At 34.3% G+C, this 20,796-nt stretch overlaps 1 protein-coding gene across 1 annotated transcript in view; it reads left to right on the top strand.

Annotated features, from left to right (window-relative positions):
• The window catches only part of CCAP-R (Crustacean cardioactive peptide receptor), a 264,183-nt gene that overhangs the window by 237,370 nt on the left and 6,017 nt on the right, over window positions 1-20,796 (top strand). The window contains exon 2 of the mRNA XM_073983683.1: window positions 7,532-7,667. Coding sequence (XP_073839784.1) covers window positions 7,532-7,667 — 136 coding nt within the window. The remainder of the gene's footprint in view (window positions 1-7,531; window positions 7,668-20,796) is intronic.

The following is a 20,796-nucleotide window of genomic DNA, read 5'->3' as shown; positions in this document are numbered from 1 at the left end:
AAATTTTTTGGAGTTATTCTACTATTTCGCTAAATTTCCTAACAAAACCTGAATTATTTTGCTAAAACCTCTTCAAGGAAAATAGTTTATCATCGTGAAAGTATATTTGCATAGTGTGATAAGCAATAGAATTAGGAAATAAAGAGTAATATTGATATTACAATCAAAGAAAAAACATAAAAGTTTAGAACCGTATAACGCGCGAAATAGTTAAAATCAGTTGAGGCGCATGTGCTTTTCTCATAGAGCGAGTGCATCTCTGTCAATATGTTTGCATTTTTCCATGTTTCATTTAACCGCAAAAGTGTGCCATCAGTTGCATCTTACTACACCAAAATGCTTCATGTGGGTAAAAATAACGCGATGTTCATATGATTATAAGGCGCATCCGATTTCAGTGACCCCCTGTTAAAAATACGTCAATAAGACAAATTTTATACAGATTCGTCAAGAACCGCGGATGTGCTACCTGATTCTATTTTTGGTTAAATACGTATACTACTCCCGAATCTCTCAAATTCCTGACACACCTTTTTGACAAATATTATAATCGTGTATAAAGGATTCCATTTACGTAAAAAAATTTAAGGGCAATCGCGGTTAAGTATGCGGATTAGTCAAAATAAAATTTTGCTTATTTTCCTATTTTTAGGATATCTATATCAGCGGTTTTAGTGGATGGATTCGATCGCGGTAGGGCTCAGTGAATCCGGCGCGGAAAAAAACTAAAATCACGCTGGGTTCAAGGGTACCTGAGTCATAGTTGTAAATTTTGAAGCCAAAAAATAGGTTTTTAAAGAAAAATTACGCACCAAAAATTCGACTTTGGACTCCTATTACTAGGGAGCTGTGGGGAGCACACTCATGAGATATACATCAAACGACGTGGAATCACGAGTTCTACAATCCAATAAATAGATTAGGTCGTTATCTGGTTGCGCCCTCCAATTATAAGAAAAATTCAAAAAACCCCGATTTCAAAACTTCAAAATGTCAGCATCGATTTAAGAGGGATGCACTGTATATATCGAGAAGTCACACATTAGCATCATGTTGCCCAAGGGGTATTCTTCAATCCTATCTTTGAGCTCAGGTCTGAATTTTCCCTCGTTTGACCAGAAATCAAGAAAAAACACAAAAAAGCTTGCTAACTTCAACACATTTTACCCATTTTTTTATATTACCACCAACGCAGCTTCCACGAAAATTATTTGTTATGGTCCATATTATAAGATCGTGGCTAAAACACTTCAGTTCATGTAAATATATTCATATTTTATAAAATATATTAACAGTTCGCGACTTATTAAATGGTGAACCTCAACTTCAACGATTGTAAAACATTTTTGAATATTACCATATACCCTTTTAGCCTAAAGGCTGAGGGTATAATTAAGTAAAGTTGTCAATCTAGATGTGTTCTTATCCTAATTATGGTCAAACATACCATCTGCACTTTTTTCCACTGTACGGTGGTCCCTGTTACTGATCTAAATATAAAATTGGGTATGAAATAAGTCTCCTCCTGTAATTTAAAGGATCTTCATGGAAAACAGTTTTTAGTTTTTTCCATTTTTCTAATGAGAATTCCACCACCTGGATAAGGATATGATTCCTCGAAGTTCTGAGCAAATTTCAGATATACTTCAACATATTTAAAATTGCATCCTTAGTGAATGTGATTTTTACATAAAAACCAACCAATGATTGTATTTTCTGCGGCCAAAAATCTACTAGTAGATACGAACGTTCGAACATTTTTGCAAACAAATATACGAGGGGAGTTCGGAAACTTCTTAGCCTAGCACAAAAAGCGCGGTATAAACAGAAAAAAGTTAAGTGTTTTGGAAACTTGTTTCGATCTGGCAACTCCTTAATATAGAAACAGGTGTTCAAAAAAGACGCATCCGCAATTTTTTACAGTGGAAAAATTAGAAATGCGTGCTGTCATTAAATATTTACATAAAAAAGGTTTATCGGGACAAGAAATTCATAATGATATGGTGAATGTGTTAGGTGAAAGTGCTCCATGGTCGTACAAGCATTGAAGATGAACCACGTAGTGGACGTCCAAAAACAGCAACAACAACAGAAATTGTAGCCAAAGTGCATGATATGGTATTAAATGATCGACGAATAAAAGTGCGTGAAATTGCTAATATCATGGGCATCTCAAATGATCGAGTCCATTTAATTTTGCATGAAGAACTACAGATGAAAAAGCTTTCTGCAAGATGGGTGCCGCATTTGTTAACAGTCGATCAAAAACGCATAAGAATGAACATTTCTCAAGCTTGTTTGGATCGTTTTAAGCGAAATAAAATGGTTTTTAAGCGTCGTTTCATAACTGTTGATGAGACATGGATCCACCACTATACTCCAGAGACAAAAGAACAATCCAAACAATGGACTGAAGCTGGAGGAAGTACCCCAAAGAAGGCAAAAACAATTCAATCGGCTGGTAAGGTTATGGCAACGGTTTTTTGGGACTTCAAAGGTATTTTATTGATTGACTATCTGCAAAAGGGTAAAACAATAAATTCAGAGTACTATTGCAACCTTTTGGATCAATTAAATGTACAAATTCGAGAAAAACGTCCTGGCTTACAACACAAAAAAATAATTTTTCATCAAGACAACGCCCCAGCGCACAAGAGTGTTTTAACAATGGCTTAAATCAACGAATTAAAGTACGAGTTGCTTGACCACCCACCTTATTCTCCTGATTTAGCTCCCAGTGACTTTTACTTGTTCCCAAATCTAAAAAAAAATCCTTGCTGGCAAGCGTTTTACCTCAAATGAATATGCAATTACAGTTGTAAACCACTATTTTGAAGACCTTGAGGAGAACTATTTTAATCAAAGAATAGAATTGCTAGAAAAGCGTTGGACTAAGTGTATTGAAGTTTCAGGAGATTATATTGAAAAATAAAAATATTTTTGAAAAACTAACTATTCTCTTTCATTGATAGGCTAAGAAGTTTCCGAACCGCCCTCGTAAGCGGAAACCCTTCCATCGATAATGACTAGCAGAGAAACCCTCGCAAAAATAAAGCTCTTCCTTCCTCTTCAAATCCCATTCGATTTATATTTTACCAGAAAATTGTTGTTTGGCCCTTCTTGATTGAATTTGAACAAGTAAAAAAGCATTAAGTTCGGCCGGGCCGAACTTTTCATACCCTCCACCATAAAATATTCATTCCTGTCCCCAACTTTAAGTGAGTACGTTAAAATGTCAGATAATGTACATAAAATGCTTCATTCGGGAGGCCCTTTTTTATGGTGCCTATATCTAACTGTTGACAATTATTGGTGGGCTAGAAATTGGGAGGTACTGTTATATAGGGGTTATAATAAAACATGGGCCTATGTTGACAGTTTTTGATGGGAGCCTTTAATGTCAAATAACTCCTAATGTAAAGGCGCCGAAATTGCGTTTCGAAAAAGATAAGAAATAAAACACGAACGTTTTAGTTTTCAAATAATAAAAAGCAGAAGCTTTATTGAGTAAATAAATTATAAATTAAAAAAGGGAAAATAGCAAGGCGAACAGATTACCTGTGTTACGGATGGCGATCGAAAACGAAGTGTCAATAATAATGCCGAAAGGTCGCGAAGGCGCAAAAACAACACTCGTTAGAAAACTCCTAGATGACAGATCACTGTTGCAACAAAAAAGGAGTAGGCCGTTTTCTAACGAGTATGCAAATCGAACACAATGAATATAAAGCGAAAAGTGAGCATTTTCAAACATTGCTATATAACTGAAATATATTAATTCTTACGTAAACACCTAATTAGGTTAAAAAATTTAGCTAGAATCCTCAAAATATCGAAAATCGGTACATAACGTGGGAACTTCAAATGTCATTAACAGCTAGTTCGGAGGTATCTGGGCTATACGAAAATATGAACTTAAATGAACAATTTTTGTTGCAGAATTTTTGTTGACTTTTAAATTTCAAATTACAGAAAGTTCGTCCAAAAAATAAAGCTAAGGTACGGAAAATCGGGAGGTTTGTTTTGGGGCTATACAAAAACATGGACCTACGTTCGGTTAAACATTTTAAGTAAAATCCTCAAAGTACCGAAATTGTTGATGCAGATGTGTGGTGACCACTACAACCTTCAAATGTCAAATTACAGTTAGTTCTGTTAAAAATTGTAGCTAAAATTGCCAAATTACTGAAAATTGGGAGGTACCGTTACATGGGAGCTATATCCGAACATAGACCTATGTTGAAAATTTTTGATGGAGAGGTGTTGCGACCACTAAGAACTTCAAATGCAAATTACTGCTAGTTCGGTTTAATATTGTAGCTCAAATCATCAAATTACTGAAAATCGGGAGGTACCGTTATATGGGGGCTTTCTTGACAATTTTTGGTGGAGAGGTGTGGTGACCACTAAGAATTTCAAATGTCAAATGTTCAAATTACAGATAATTCGGTTAAAACTTGTTGGTAAAATTCTCAAAATACCTGAAATCGGGCGGTAACGTTATATGGGGGCTATTCCAAAACATGGACCTATGTCCACTAGTTATATAAGTTTATTGACATTTAAGAACCCTAAATGTCAATTGATAGCTAAATCGGTCTGAAAATGTAAATAAAAACGTCAAAATGCCGTAAATCGGGGGTACCGTTTTATGGGGGCTATACCAAAACGTGGACCTAGGTCCACAACTTTTGTTATATAAGTTTAGTTACACTTAAGAACCCTAAATGTCAAATTATAGCTATATCGGTCTGAAAATGTAGCTAAAAACGTCAAAATACCGTAAATCGGGGGGTACCGTTATATGGTGGCTATACCAAAACGTGGACCTATGTCCACAAGTTTTGTCACATAAGTTTATTGACATTTAAGAACTTCAAATTTCAAATTATAGCTAAATCGGTCTGAAAATGTAGCTAAAAACGTCAAAATACCGTAAATCGGGGGTTACCGTTATATGGGGTCTATACCAAAACGTGGACCTATGTCCACAAATTTTGTTATTTAAGTTCATTGACACTTAAGAACCCTAAATGTCAAATTATAGCTAAATCAGTCTGAAAATGTAGCTACAAATGTCAAAATACCACAAGTCGGAGGTACCGTTATATGGGGGCTATACCAAAACGTGGACCTATGTCCACAAGTTTTGTTAAATAAGTTTAATGACACTTAAGAACCCTAAATGTCAAAATATACCTAAGTCGGTCTGAAAATGTAGCTAAAACCGTCAAAATACCGTTAATCGGGGGGTACCGTTATATGGGGGCTATACCAAAACGTGGACCTATGTCCACAACTTTTGTTATATAAGTTTATTTACATTTAAGAACCTTAAATGTCAAATTATAGCTACATCGGTCTGAAAATGTAGCTAAAAACGTCAAAATACCGCAAATCGGGGGGTACCGTTATATGGGGGCTATACCAAAACGTGGACCTATATCCACAAGTTTTGTTATATATATTTATTGACCCTTAAGAACCCTAAATGTCAAATTATAGCCAAATCGGTATGAAAATGTAGCTAAAAACCGTCAAAATACCGTAAATCGGGGGGTACCGTTATATGGGAGCTATACCAAAACGTGGACCTATGTCCACAAGTTTTGTTATAAATGTTTATTGACACTTAAGAACCCTAAATGTCAAATTATAGCTAAATCGCTCTAAAAATGTAGCTAAAAACGTCAAAATACCGCAAATCGGGGGTACCGTTATATGGGGGCTATACCAAAGCGTGGACCTATGTCCACATGTTTTGTTATATATGTTTATTGACACTTAAGAACCCTTAATGTCAAATTATAGCCAAATCGGTCTGAAAATGTAGCTAAAAACGTCAAAATACCGCAAATCGGAGGGTACCGTTATATGGGGGCTATACCAAAACGTGGACCAATATAGCCCATCATCGAACTTGACCTGCCTGCAAACAAAAGACGCATTTTCCCAAAATTTCAGCGTCCTATCCCCATTTTTGTGGATGCTAGAGTGATTACCACAGACGGACGGACGGACGGACGGACGGACGGACGTGCTCAGATCGACTTAGAATTTTACCCTGATCAAGAATATATATACTTTATAGGGTCGCAAATGAGTATTTCAATGCGTTACAAACGGAAAAACAAACTTAATATACCCTCCATACTATGGTGGAGGGTATAAAAAAAGTTAACTCTAGTTGTGGAGATAATTGAGTGCGTGCGTATTAAGGAAACTAAATTTATTTGATAACAACAACACCAACACATAGCCACACATAAGCACACACACACTTTTAGTTTTTATTTGCAAGAAAAAAGGGACAAAAAACAAGGTTAAATATTTTACAAAAGGACAGTATCTTTGACATTGGCATTGTTAGGCGGCCTATTTTGTGTTTGTTTAGAAGGCTTTTCTCATTAAGCACAAGGGAAGTTTTACAGACGTGACTGGTTATGCTGTTGCCAACCTTCTTGTTCGTTTCGGACTGTTAAATTATCTTTGGCAAGTCAATTTTTTTTAACGAACCTAAATGAGATTTTCACCTGACCTTTTTGTTTGATGGAAAATCTCTTTTTGGATAGGATTTGCAAGGTTTTGCTTTTGTTTTCTGTGTGACATCTTTATAGTCTTTAAAGTTAAGTAATTAGGGTGTATTTTGTGTTAATACCATTATAATTTTTTTGTGTGTTTTTTTTAATGTTTTTAGATAAAAATAGTCAACTTCATTTAACTAAGGTCGCCGTTTTTTCCTTTTTAATTGAATTTTTATGGGTAAGAGGATTATTATTAAAGTTGTCTGATAAACAGAAGACTATAGGTAAATTTCCATTGAAAGTCGAAATTGAATTAAAACCTTTATTATACAGGGTAGCAAACTGGTAGACCGACAGAATGAGACGTCATGTTCAAATGGCTAACATGCGAGCCCAGCACACATGGGGTCCTGAGTAAGATCGTGGACAACAATTTCAACACAATATGAGCAACGGTTAAACAACTATATAATGCAGATAAGATGTACATAATACGTTCCAGCAACAGCACAGAAATCTTGCAGTTTAAATAAATTTTTTAAAAGTACCTATAATCTTGAAATTTAATATTGAAAATCAATGTTCTCCCCACTTAAAAATACTCTAGGCTATTCAACTTCATTAGCCCAGCAATATTCAAATATCTATGACTACCACATCAGCAGCAAATGGCGACAAATAATAGCCAACAATAGCTTTAATGAACTTTATTAAGAGTGGCAATAACACAGTCTCGCAAAGAAATATCTACATACTTACATTGTACACATGTACGTAATTCAATTCGTATTGAATCAAAATTCCTATGAACTAATTTATTATTGAAATTTCCATTGTTTTGTATTATATTCATCTGGATAACGTTCCCCGTAAATGTTCGGTGGCTATGTTCTACAACTTCATTTTATGTTCTTTGTTTTCTTTATTGTTGAATAATTGCCTATTATTTCTCCGTTTACTTATATGTCTTTTCTTTTGATCTTTTTTTTCGTTTCTGTTTTCCACAGACAGAACAATTTGCCGTTCTATGGATTCTATTCACCATCATTGTCCTGGGCAACTCGGCGGTATTGTTTGTCATGTTTATGAATAAAAATCGCAAGTCACGGATGAATTATTTCATAAAACAATTGGCATTGGCAGGTAAGTTAAGCAAAGAAAGCATGATGTTGTATGAAATTTTATTTGTAGGTAATTTAATACGAATGATAATGTAACAGATAAATTATAATGAAATATTCAAGGGAGATTGAATATAACGCTAAACCCCGTATCTATCCAATTTTGATGAAATTTGCAATGTGTAACGGAATTTGGTCTAAAAATAAATGTGCCAAGTACTATCGACATCGGTTCTGATTTATATTTTACATATTCACGGTGGTGTAGGATATCATAAAATCGGCCTCGCCCAGCTTTGATCCTTTCCTTACTGGTTTTAATATTAATTATACCCTCAGCATTTTTGCTAACGAGGGTATATACACTTTGAGACGGGCAAAATGTGCCTCATCGAAATAATGGTTTTAGACCGCAACTATGTTTGGACTAAATCCGTTTCAGACAATTTGGAGTCGATTTAGCAATTACCGTCCGTCTGTCTGGCTGGAGCGCACGACAACTCTCGAATGGATTCGGTTCAATATTTGGCGTTCATAATATTTTTAACTTGCTTTGGTGTGTGTTTTTAGATCAAATCTGGTAACTCATTTTTAACAAGGTTGCAGTTGACCAATCGAACTAAAACTTTGCACACTTTTCAGATTTGGATGACAATACACGAATATGAAATCCAAACCAATATTGGTCCATTCTTACAGTGTTTTTACGGTGTCTAACTTAACCCCCTTTTCAAATCTGGTAACTGATTTTTAAAACGGTAGAGGTTGACCAATCGAAGTAAAACTTTGCACACTTTTCAGATTTAGATGACAATACGTGAATATGAAACCAAAATCAATATGGGTCCATTTTTTCCTATAGCCCCCATATAACGGTACCACCCGATTTCCGGTATTTTGCTTTTCAAATCTGGTAACTCATTTTTCACACAGTTGCAGTTGACCAATCGAACAAAAACTTTGCTGATTTTTCAGATTTGGATGACAATACATGAATATGAAATCAAAACCAACATTGGTCCATTTTTACAGTGTTGTACAGTATTCAATTTTACATGCTTTTCAAATCTGGTAACTCATTTTTAACACATTTGTAATTGACCAAGCGAACTAAAACTTTGCACACTTTTCAGATATGGATGATAATACATGAATATGAAACCAAAACCAATATTGGTCCATTTTTACACTGTTTTACAATTTTTTATCTAATTTGCTTTTCAAATCAGGTAACTCATTTTTCACACTGTTGTAGTTGACCAATCGAACTAAAACTTTGTACACTTTTCAGATTTGGATGACAATACATGAATATGAAACCAAAAGTGTTTTAAGGATTTTATCTTAATTTTTATACCGAATTGCATTTGGAGATCCCAGTGGTACAGAAATTTCTCCACCAAAAATTGTGGCATAGGTCCAGGTGTTGGTATAGCCCCCATATTACGGCTCCACCCGATTTCAAGTGTTATTTGTCTTAATTTTTGGGCCGAAATGGCTGTAACTTTGATTTCGAGTTCCAAACTTATCCACCAAAAATTGTGGACATAGGTCCAGGTTTTGATATAGCCCCTACAAATGGTACCACCCAATTTCAGGCATTTTAAAGTTTGTATCTACATTTTCGGCCTAAATTGGTTATGTGGCATTGAGTCGTGTAAGATCGCTGAATGGATTAAGAATAGAAGAACTGGATTGCTCGAAACTAACAGGAAAGAAGCCATGCAATAACGAAGCGTTAACTGAAATCAATAGGATGAGAAACTACCACCCTAAATAATTTTTTACTAACATTACACATTTAATTAATAAATGTAAGCCCATAATTAAATATCATTTATAATCTCAAGTATATACAAATAAAATTGAAAATCTTAAAAATGTATTTACAAAAAATTAAAAATAATTACAAAATTAATAAGTTTCATTGTTATATTTTTAAAAGCACTAAAAATTAGAAAATAAGTATATAATTTAAAAAAATTAAGTAACAGTGTTTTATTTATAAATGCACTTAAAAGTAGAAAATAATTTTTCATGACGGAATCTCTCAAATAAAACGCTTGCATTTGAATTAAAAATTGTGACAATATTAAAAACGGCAAGCGTTTTATTTGAGAGATTCCGTCATGAAAAATTATTTTCTACTTTTAAGTGCATTTATAAATAAAACACTGTTACTTAATTTTTTAAATTATATACTTATTTCCAAACTTAGTTTAAGTTCGAAGATAGGCCATACCCGACCACTCCTTCAGGTATCTCCCTCACAAAACTTCAACAATCTTCACTAAAATAGTGTGCACGAGAAGTCTTGAAAGGAGAAACTGATTTGGTCAATATTTTGCAAATCCAGAAATTTCTACCAGACATAGATGAAATTCCAATATGGACGATTCCTTTGGGTACCTCCCACACAAAAAATCGGAGAAGTTCAGTTTAAGACCTGCTCTCGAATCGCTTTGGTTTTTATTTTAGCAACTTGTATTCGAGGCCCCCATTACGACGGTACAAGATTTATCAGCGGCAAGTCTCTACTTCCTGAGAAAATAATCCAAAAGTTGTAAAAAACCCCTATGACACCATGTGTAGTGGTTGGAGCGCACGATAACTCTCGAATGGATTAGCCGATTTGGGCCAATATTTGGCGTTCATAACATTTTGTCCAAGCTTAGTTTAACTTCGAAGATAGGACATATCGGTCCCCTACTTCAGGTACCTCCCCCACAAAAGTTCAACAATTTTCGCTAAAATGGTGCGCACGAAAACTCTCGAAGGCAGTAACCGATTTGGCCCATACTTTTCATATCCTAATATCTCTATGGGACATAGATCAGGTTCGAATCTATCTATATATATAAAAGAGCTTGGTGATGAGTGAGTGAGTGACTGACAGATCATCGCCCAGACGAAACGGCTAAAGCTAGAAGCTTGAAATTTTGAGCGTGTGTTGCTGTTGGTGTGTAGGGGTGAGATAAGGCTGGGTTTTTGGAAATTCGAACTGGAAGGGTACGAAAAGTACCAAATATGGTACCCTTTGTATTAGGCAAACTGGAAGAGCTAGAAATTTGGAATGAGGGTCACTGATGTAGAGTCAGAAAGATGTACCACAGGGTTTTTGGAAATTCGACCTCTAAGTGTACGAAAAGTACTAAATTTAGTACCAGTGGTATATTTTGAACGGATTTAGCTAGAAACTGAGAATTTGATATAGAAATGAAGGTTGGGAAGTGGAGTTTATAAAAGGAAATGGTTTGTGAAGTTTTGACTCATGTGTACGAAAAGTACTAAATGGTACTAAATTTAGTACAATTTGTATTTGAGTGAAATGATACAGCTGGTAACCTGAAATTTGGAATTAAGATTGGTATGGTAGTTAAGATTGAGATATGGTAGTTTTAAAAATTCGTACTCATGTGTACGAAAAGTACTAAATGGTACTAAATTTAGTACAGCTTGGATTAGGGTGAACGGATAGAGCTGGAAACTTGAAATTTGGAATTTGGATTACTGTTGAAGTGCAGAATTTAGGTATTGAGGTAGCTGTGAAATTCGTACTTAACAGTACGAAAAGTACTAAAATTTACTAAATTTTGTACAATTTGGACTTTGATGAATGAATAGAGGTGGAATCCTGAAATTGGAAATAATGATTACTGTTGGAGCACAGGATTGTGGTAATTGTAGAAATTCGTACTTATGTGTACGAAAATAACTAAGCGGTACTAAATTTGGTACAATTTAAATTTAGTTGAAACTTAAATTTGAAATTTGGATTACTGTTGAAGTGTAGTACTGAGATATGGAGGTAGCTTTGGAAACACGTACTTATGTGTATGAAAAATACTAAATGGTACTAAATTTCGTACAATTTGGATTTGAGTGAACGGATAGAGCTGGAAAACTAAAATTTGGAATAATTTTTACTGTTGGAGTGTACGATTGAGGTAGTATTGGAAATTCGTACTCATGTCTATGAAAAGTTCTAAACGGTACTAAATTTGGTACAATCTGGATTTGGATGAATGAATAGAGGTGGAATCCTGAAATTTGAAACAATGATTACTGTTGGAGTAAAGGATTGAGGTAGTTGTAGAAATTCGTACTTATGTGTGCGAAAAGTACTAACCGGTACTAAATTTGATACAATTTGTAGTTAGTTGCACGAAAAGAGCTGGAAAACTTAAGTTTTGGAATTAGGATTACTGTTGAAGTGTAGAATTGAGATATGGAGGTAGCTTTGGAAATTCGTACTTACATATGTGTATGAAAAATACTAAATGGTACTAAATTTCGTAAAATTTGGATTTGGGGAAACTAAAATTTGGAATAATGATTACTATTGGAGTATAGGATTGAGGTAGTTTTGGAAATTCGTACTTATGTGTTCGAAAAGTACTAAACGGAACTAAATTTGGTACAATTTGGATTTGGGTGAATGGATAGAGGGGAATCTTGAAATTTGGAAATAAAATTACTGTTAGTGTGGAGGATTGAGATGTGGAGTGGTTTTGGAATTTAATACTTATGTGTACTAAAACTACTAAATGGTACTACATTTGGTACAATTTTTATTTTGGAGAACGGATGGAGTTGGAATCCTCACATTTGGAATAAAGATTACAGTTAAAGTGTAGGATTGAGATATGGAGGTATTTTTGAAAATTCGTACTTAAAATGTACTAAATTTTTTACTAATTGGATTTGATTGAACGGATAGAGATGTAATTCTGAAATTTGGAAACAAGATTACTGTTAGAGTATATGATTGTGGTAGTTTTGGAAATTGGTACTTATTGGGTGTGAAAAGTACTAAATGGTACTAATTTGGTAAAATTTGGTTTTGGGTGAACGGATAGAGCTTGGATCCAGAAATTTAGAATTAAGATTACTTAAGGAGTGTAGAATTGAGATAGTTTTTTGAATTTGGTACTTATGTGTACGAAAAGTACTAAATGGTACTAAATTTGGTACAATTTATGAAATGTTTCTACATGTAAGACCATGGATTATAAAAATTGTGTTGAATAGTGTACTATTGCTTTCATGTTAACATGAAGGCGGTTTCTTAATAATGCACTGAAATCAAAAAGTCAAAGATACGTTGAACAATATTGTTTTCTTGTTTTACAAGAGAACAAAAAAACCTAAATTAAAATGTTATATAGAGGTAATCCATGTCAAAGCGTGCGCATACAGTAACATCTTTTAATATGAGTTTTCTACATTTTGATATCATACCCTGTTGATGTGCGATAAGATCCGTTTTTGGAAATTCAAACTACAGGTATACGAACAGTACTAAAATAAAATTAAATATCATTAAAAAATTAAAATACATCAAAAATGTCAGTGTCCACCATTTTCATATTAAATATTGTTATTTGTATATAAATCCTTTTCCGCATACGAAGTAGCGGGTATTTTGCTAGTATGGACTATATGTTATCCTTCGAGTACCTCCCACACAAAATTTGGGAAAAGTGCAGTCTAATGTCTGCTGGTCGAATCTTTTTGCTTCTTTTTATAACAACTTGCATTCGCTGCCCTCATTACGACAGTGTACTTTTTTTTAGGGGCAAGTCCATATTTCCTAACAAAAAAGCTGTGAAAACGCCCTATGGCACTATTTGTAGTGGCTGGAGTGATAACTCTAGGATATCAGCCGAATCGGTCAACAATTTGGCCTTCAAATCCCTTTGATTTTTGTTGTAAGTACTCTCGAATTTTTCATACGAATCAGTCCAAAAAAAGGTTTTCTTGCTGTATAAAGATCTTCGCAAGGACTTCTTCTTACAGAAGACCTTCAAAAGTCTTCTTCCACATAAAATACCTTCAAAAGGTTTTCTTTATGTAATGAATACTTTCGAAAGGACTTCTTCACATATAGAAGACCTTCAAAAAGTGTTTATCCCATATAGAAGACTCTCAAAATGTCTTCTTTCACTCTTGAAGTTCTATAAATGGTATTCTTCCTGTATAGAAAACCATAAAAAATCTTCTTCTTGTATAGAAGACATGGAAAAAGTCTTCTTCCCATATAGAAGACCTTCAAACGGTCTTCTGCCCATATAGAACACTTCCAAAAGGTCCTCTTTTTTATAGAAGATTTTTTACAAATGCTTTAAAAGGTATTTTTCCCATATAGAAGTCTTAAGAAAGGTCTCCTTACCACACAGAAGATCGTGCAAGGTATTCTTCCCGCACAAAAGATCTTGCAAGGTATTCTTCTTACATAGAACGCCTTCAAAAGTCTTCGAAAGATCTTCTTTCCCTATCGAAGTCCTTTAAATGGTCTTCTTCCTGTGTAGAAAACCTCCAAATGTCTTCTTCTCGTAGAGAAGACCTTCAAAAAGTATTTTTCTCATATAAAAACCTTCGAAATGTCTTCCTTCCCTATAGAAGACCTTCAAAACGTCTTTTTCCCATATAAAAAAACTTTCAAATGCCTTCTTCTTATATACAAGAGTTTCGCAAGGTCATCTTCCCTATAGAAGACTTTCACAAACTTTCACGTATTTATAAAAATTATTTTAAATATCCACGTCCAATATCAAAAAAGCATTTTAAAGTTTCTTCTTCTTCTTTATTTACTCATCCGTTATCCGGATATAAGTGATCGTACAATTCATCTTTTTTTAATATTTATCGCATTTTAATTATTATCTTATTGTATAGTGGTTGTCAGCTCTCTGTGTTTTGCAGCATTCAGCAGATCGGTTTCGTTGGTATAACCTGTCCAGTCCATGATATTTTTGAGCCAGGATGTTTCTTTCCTTCCTCTAGCTGGCCTTCCTTCAATTTTTCCCTTCAGAATTGCTTGTAAAATTATGTATTTGTTGTTCCTTAATACATGTCCCAGATACGCTATTTTGCGCCTTTTTATAGTTGTTATTAATTGCCGGCTTATATTTATCCTTCTTAGTACTTCGTCATTAGAAAATTTCGCAGTCCATGGTATTTTCAGTACTCGCCGGTAAATCCATATTTCAAAGGATTCCAATTTTCTTTCATCAGAGGATTTGAGCGTCCAAACTTCTGTTCCATATAACAGCACCGACCAAACATAACATTTTATAAAACGTATTTTTGTTGTTATATTTATGTCATGACTTTTCAGGGTTTTACTATATTTACAGAAAGCATCTCGCGCCATCTCTATTCGACTTTTTATTTCTTTCGAGGGATCCCATTTGTCGTTTATTAACATCCCAAGATATTTAAAGGTTCTCACTCTTTCTATTTGTGTACCTTGTACTTTTAAGTTCACCTCAGCATGGGGATTTTTTCTGCTAATGATCATGTACTTCGTCTTCTTCATGTTGATTTTAAGACCATATTTCTCACTTACACGTGCCAGTTTCTCTACTAGTTTTTGTAGACCGGATATGCTCCCTGCCAGTAACGTAGCATCGTCCGCATACCTTATATTGTTGATTAGTTTCCCATGAATTCTGATTCCGATGTTTTCTCCTTCGAGTGTTTCTTGGAATATTTTCTCTGAATACACGTTGAATAACAGGGGAGATAAAAGGCATCCCTGTCTAACACCCCTTGATATGGCAATTTCTTTTGTGGGTTCTCCACTTACGTCAATTCGTGCCGACTGATTCCAATAAAGACTTTTAATGCACTGGAGTTCGTTTTCTGGTATTCCAATAGTATTCAAGATTTCTATTAATTTGTCATGTTTGACGGTGTCGAATGCCTTTTCATAGTCAATAAAACACATGAACACATCCTTCTGGGCATCTCTACATTTCTGTGTTACAACTTGAATGCAGTATAATGCTTCTCTTGTGCCCATTCCTTCTTTAAACCCAAATTGGGTATTTCCCATGTGTGCTTCACATGTAGTATATATTCTGCTATGAATTATTTTTAGAAATATCTTTGAAAAAAATTTAAAATTCACGATTTTGAAAAAATGTTTTAAAAATCAACGTCTTAAAATCTTTTTTTAATCCTGGTCTTAAACCACCTTTTTAAATCACATTTTTAATAGAGATATTCTCAAATTCCTCGTCTTTAAAAACTTATTTAAAAAACAAGTAAGCAAAGGCTATAGTCGGACGGGGCCGACCATGTGATACCCTACACCACAACCTGTAGGAATTAGCTATGTGCAACCGCCTTGCACGCTGAATGTCCGAGTTCGATTCCCATCAAATTGTCAACGGTGGCAAAATACCCCTTAGTATTGTTGGCGATATTTCCTGAATATTTCAGCCATGAGAAACGTCTCTACAAGTGATAACTTAGGACACGCCGTTCGGACTCGGCGATAAAAACTAGGTCACATATCAATAACATAATATGAATCCATTGATATAAGAGAAGCCTCCATTGTCTTTACTGGGATGTTTGTGGAAAAATATATAAATTATACATTTCTAAAAAAAATATTCGAACATTGGAAAATACATATTGATTAGCCCCTCCTGCTACATGTTCAAATTGTCTTCGAATATCAAGTTCCTTTTTTGAATACACCTAAAATAAATAAATATATATACCATGCAGTTTGGTCTATTTGATAATTGGGAAATTGCGAGTTTATTGAATCTATCGTCCAAAATTGTGCACTTGTACCTCACATATGCTTCGAAAATAGAAATTAAATTTTGCATGCAAACAAATTTATAAATCCCAAAATTATTCACACTCAATTACACAGCAAAGAAGATAGTATAATTCAGCTGTGCTAACGGTAACACGAGTTTGCTTCAAAATACGTGGAATCTGTAGGTATCGTAATATGGGGCTATACAAAATCAATTTTAGTAAGCTAACTTCTGAGTTTTGAAAAAGTTTGAGAATTATTTTTTTAGATTTGTAATTTTAGTTGAAGCCGGCAGGGGTTTTTGGAACTTCTGGACTATTATCTCAGGAAGTATGACTTACCCCTGAAAAGGGACCACAATAGGGACCGAGAAAAGAACCTTCTTCAAAAAAACACAATCAAATAGATCCGATACGGGTCCTAAAACTGCACTTTTCCGAAATTTTGTGTGGGAGGTACTCGAAGGACGGACCGATATAGTCCATATTCCAACCTGACACATGACTGGATGAAATAACACGATGTGTAAAGTTTCGACCAATCTGCTGAAAAAAATTCAAAACTATTCGAGAGGACTCTTAAATTTCCCTTTTCCGAATTTTGTGTGAAGATGTAGACCGGCATAGGTTTAAATAGACTCCAAATTGTCTGAAACGAATTCCGTCCAAACATGCCTGGGGTCTAAAACCAATATTTCGATGAGAGACATCTTTGGTCGTATAGTGTTGTATCCCCTTTACCCTAAATCCTGAGGTAAAAAATAGGTGGCGAGGCAACCCCATGTTGCAATATTTGTATAAAAAATCCAATTTGACAACTGAACTGAAAATTGCTGTGTCATGATAAAGACAATTTGTAGCATGGGAGAAAAATTTTGTTCTCTACACAAAACCCATTATATATTAGGTAGTAGGCCCGTTATCTAGCAGACACATTATTGCAATTTGCATCAGGGGAAAGGTCGGTAGTTATTATTCCATATGTAGGCTACATTGCCGGTATATGCCCTCCAGGAATTAAAATATGGACCAAAAATAAAATTTTTATATTTTTCATACAAAAGCAATGGTCTATGTCACCCCCTAAATAATATCAGATCATCATGCAAACTTATAGACATTTTCTTCCACCTAAACTCTTACCTCGTGCAAAATTTCGTGACTATTGAGCTATAATTGCGACCTCTACAGTGTAAATTACTACACTACAAACAAAAAACTGGATATATTAGGCTGTATCTCTGTTATCTGATCACTTACATCAACGTAATCGACTTCAGTGCAAAGGTCAAGAGATCGTCTTCCAAATATAACTCAAAAGGGAAGTATGTGTCTTTAAGGAACAAAGATATAAGCTGTATATTAAAATTTTTGACAATTTTCACACAAAAGTTCTGGTCCATTTAACCATCTAAATATTATCTGATCGGCATCTCAAATTGCAAGCTACTTCTTTGTCATATACTCTTACCATATTTAAAATTTCGGGTTGATCGGACTGTTATTGCGACCTACAGAGCCGCTACAAAATTGGACAAAAATTATGTTTTTGGTCCATTTCACCCGCTAAATATTTCTCGATCATCACCAATAAGAATAGGGATCTATTCTGGCCTGAAACCGACCTCCATACAAAATTTCGTGACGATCGGTCCATAATTGCGGCCTGGAGCGTGTTTACAATTTATAATGGACAGACGGACGGACGGACGGACGGAGGGACGGACGGACACACATCTCAAAATCGCTTTATCTCGTCGAGATATGAAGATTGGTATACCACATTGGGGGTCTCCGACGAATATTTCGCGGTGTTACATGAATTTTTACCAAAACAAACTTATAATACCCTTTTCCACATTGTGGTATAGGGTATAATTACCGTCTTGAGAAAAATATTCTAAAAGTCCACGTCTTCTTTTTTTCAATATCCACGTTTTAATTTTGAATTTTAAATATCAAAGACTATATTAAAAATCCACATCTTTAAAATAATTTATTTTGAAAATCCACGTCTTTAAATAAGTTATTAAAGCATATTTGAAAAAACATTAAAAAATATTTCAAAAAATTATTTTAAAAATCCACGTCTTATAAATTATTAAAATAAATTTTAATAATCCACTTCTTTAAGAGAATTATTAAAAAAACATGAGTTTAAAAAAATCAATTAATAATATCAATTTCCTTTAAAAAATTAACATCTTTAAAAAAATATAAATTAAATATTTAAATTTAATTTAATTTGAAACACCACGTCTTTAAAATTTTATTCAAAAAAAAAAGTCAACGCTTTAATATAAATATAATTTAAAAAACAACGTATTGAATATTTTAATGTATAAAAAAAAATTAATTTAAAAAATTTTACGTCTTTTTAAATTCCAGTGTTTAAAAATCGTATTTAAAAATTCACGTGCTTAAAAATTTTATTTAAAAATTCAAGTCATAAAGAACACAAGTAAAAAAATAATCATATCCATTAATAACATCCATTTCTTTAAAAAAAAAATCACGTCCTTAAAAAAATATAAATTAAATTTAAAAATTGTTTTTAAAACACCACGTCTTTAAAAAATTATCTAAAAATACACTACTTAAAAATCTTCTTCAAAAAAAAATAACGCTTTAAAATTATATTAAAAAACAACGTATTGAATATTATAACGTTTAAAAAAATTAATTTAAGAAATTTACGAATTTTTTAATTTCAGTATTTAAAAATCGAATTTAAAAATGCACGTGCTTAAAGAAAACAAGTAAAAAATTATCAGTATAAAAAGTATCAAAAATGTTGATCATTTGTGTGGGTGGTACCCTAAATAATGGACCGATAGGTCCCACTTTTGAACATAAACGAGTTTGACAAAATCTTTCGAAATCCAAAGTTAGACCAAATCGGTTGCTCAGTTTATGAGATATTGCGCTTACCATTTTAGCGAATATTTTCGAACTTTTGTGGGGTAGGTACTGGAAGGAGTGGACCTATAAGCACCATCTCCGAATTTCATCCAAAGTTTGGAACAAATCGGTTGATCCGTTTATGAGATATTGCTCTTACCATTTTAGCGAATATTTTGGAACTTTTGTGGGGGTGGTACCGGCAGGAGTGGACCTATGAGCATCATCTTCGAATTTCATCTAATATTCGAATAAATATTACGATATGCAAAGTGTGGACCAACACAGTATTCGGTTCGGGAGTTGTCGTGCGCACCAGCCCATACACATTCTGGCCGTAGGGGTTTTTTACAGTTTGCGGGCCATTTTCCTAAGAAGTATGGACATGCTGTTGAAAAAACTTTTAGTAGGGCCTTGAATGCAACGTGAAAATCAACCAAGAAAAATCAAAACGATTTTTCAAAATTTAGTGGGAGGTATCCGAAGGAGTTAACATAAATATATAGTCCATATTCTAACCTGCTCTATGTTTCGTAGAAATATTGCGATGTCCAAAGTATGGACCAAATTGTTATTGCCTTCGAGAGTTATCGTGCACACTATTTTAGCGAAAAGTTTTGAACTACTATGGGGAGGTACCCAAAGAAATTGACCAATAAGGCCCTTCTTAGAACTTGATTTAACTCTGAGCAAAATATTACGAGTGTCAAATTTTGGATCGAATCGGTTTATCCGTTCGATAGCTGCCGCGCGCCACATCCGCAACATGCTATAGTGGGTTTTTACAGCTTTCAGGCCATTTTCCAAAAAAAAACAAGTGAGCAAAGGCTATAGTCGGGACGGGGCCGACCATGTGATACCCTACACCACAACCCCTGTGCATAAGCTTTTCACTGGTAAACATTTATTTTAGGGAAGATAATCCATCTTCCTCTGTGGGACCCGCATAAAATTCCAAAAACTTCGTGACGATCCGATCAAAATTGCGACCTGTAGCGTAGTTACAAAAAATCGGAAAATGGGATGCATTAACGACTATTGCGATATCTCTGTTGTTTGAGCAGCTACGACAACCTACTTTACATCATTGTAAAGGTGATATTTTCTACTTTCCTTGCCAGGTTTTGCTTTTGATACACCTCTTAAATAAACAGAGATATTGACTTTGAAATAAAACGTTGACATTCTCCAAATAAGTTTTTGCCCATTCCGACCCCTTAATATTATCCGACCATCATTAAAATCAGTAGGCTTCTTCCTCTGTGGGACCCCCATTAACCCACAAAACTTCGTGACGATCCGATCAAAATTGCGACCTGTGGCGCGATTACAAAAAAATCGGAAAATGGGATGCATTATCGTCTATTGCCATATCTCTGCTATTTTACCACCTACGACAACCTACTTTACATCGTTGTAATGGTGATATTTTCTACTTTCCTTGCCAGGTTTTGCTTTTGATATACCTCTTAAATAAACAGAGATATTGGCTTTGAAATAAAATGTTGACTTTTTTCCAAATAAGTTTTTTGCCCATTCCGACCCCTAAATATTATCCGACCATCGCCAAAATCAATAGGTTTCTTCCTCTGTGAGACCCCCATTAACCCTCAAAATTTCGTGACGATTCGATCAAAATTGGGACCTGTAGCTTGATTTCCAAAAAATGGATAAATGGGATGTATTAA

This window comes from Musca autumnalis, unplaced genomic scaffold (genome assembly GCF_047663935.1).
Source record: "Musca autumnalis isolate F117 unplaced genomic scaffold, ASM4766393v1 scaffold_1, whole genome shotgun sequence".
Taxonomy (NCBI): Eukaryota; Metazoa; Arthropoda; class Insecta; order Diptera; family Muscidae; genus Musca; species Musca autumnalis.
This window is presented reverse-complemented; position numbering and strand designations above follow the sequence as displayed.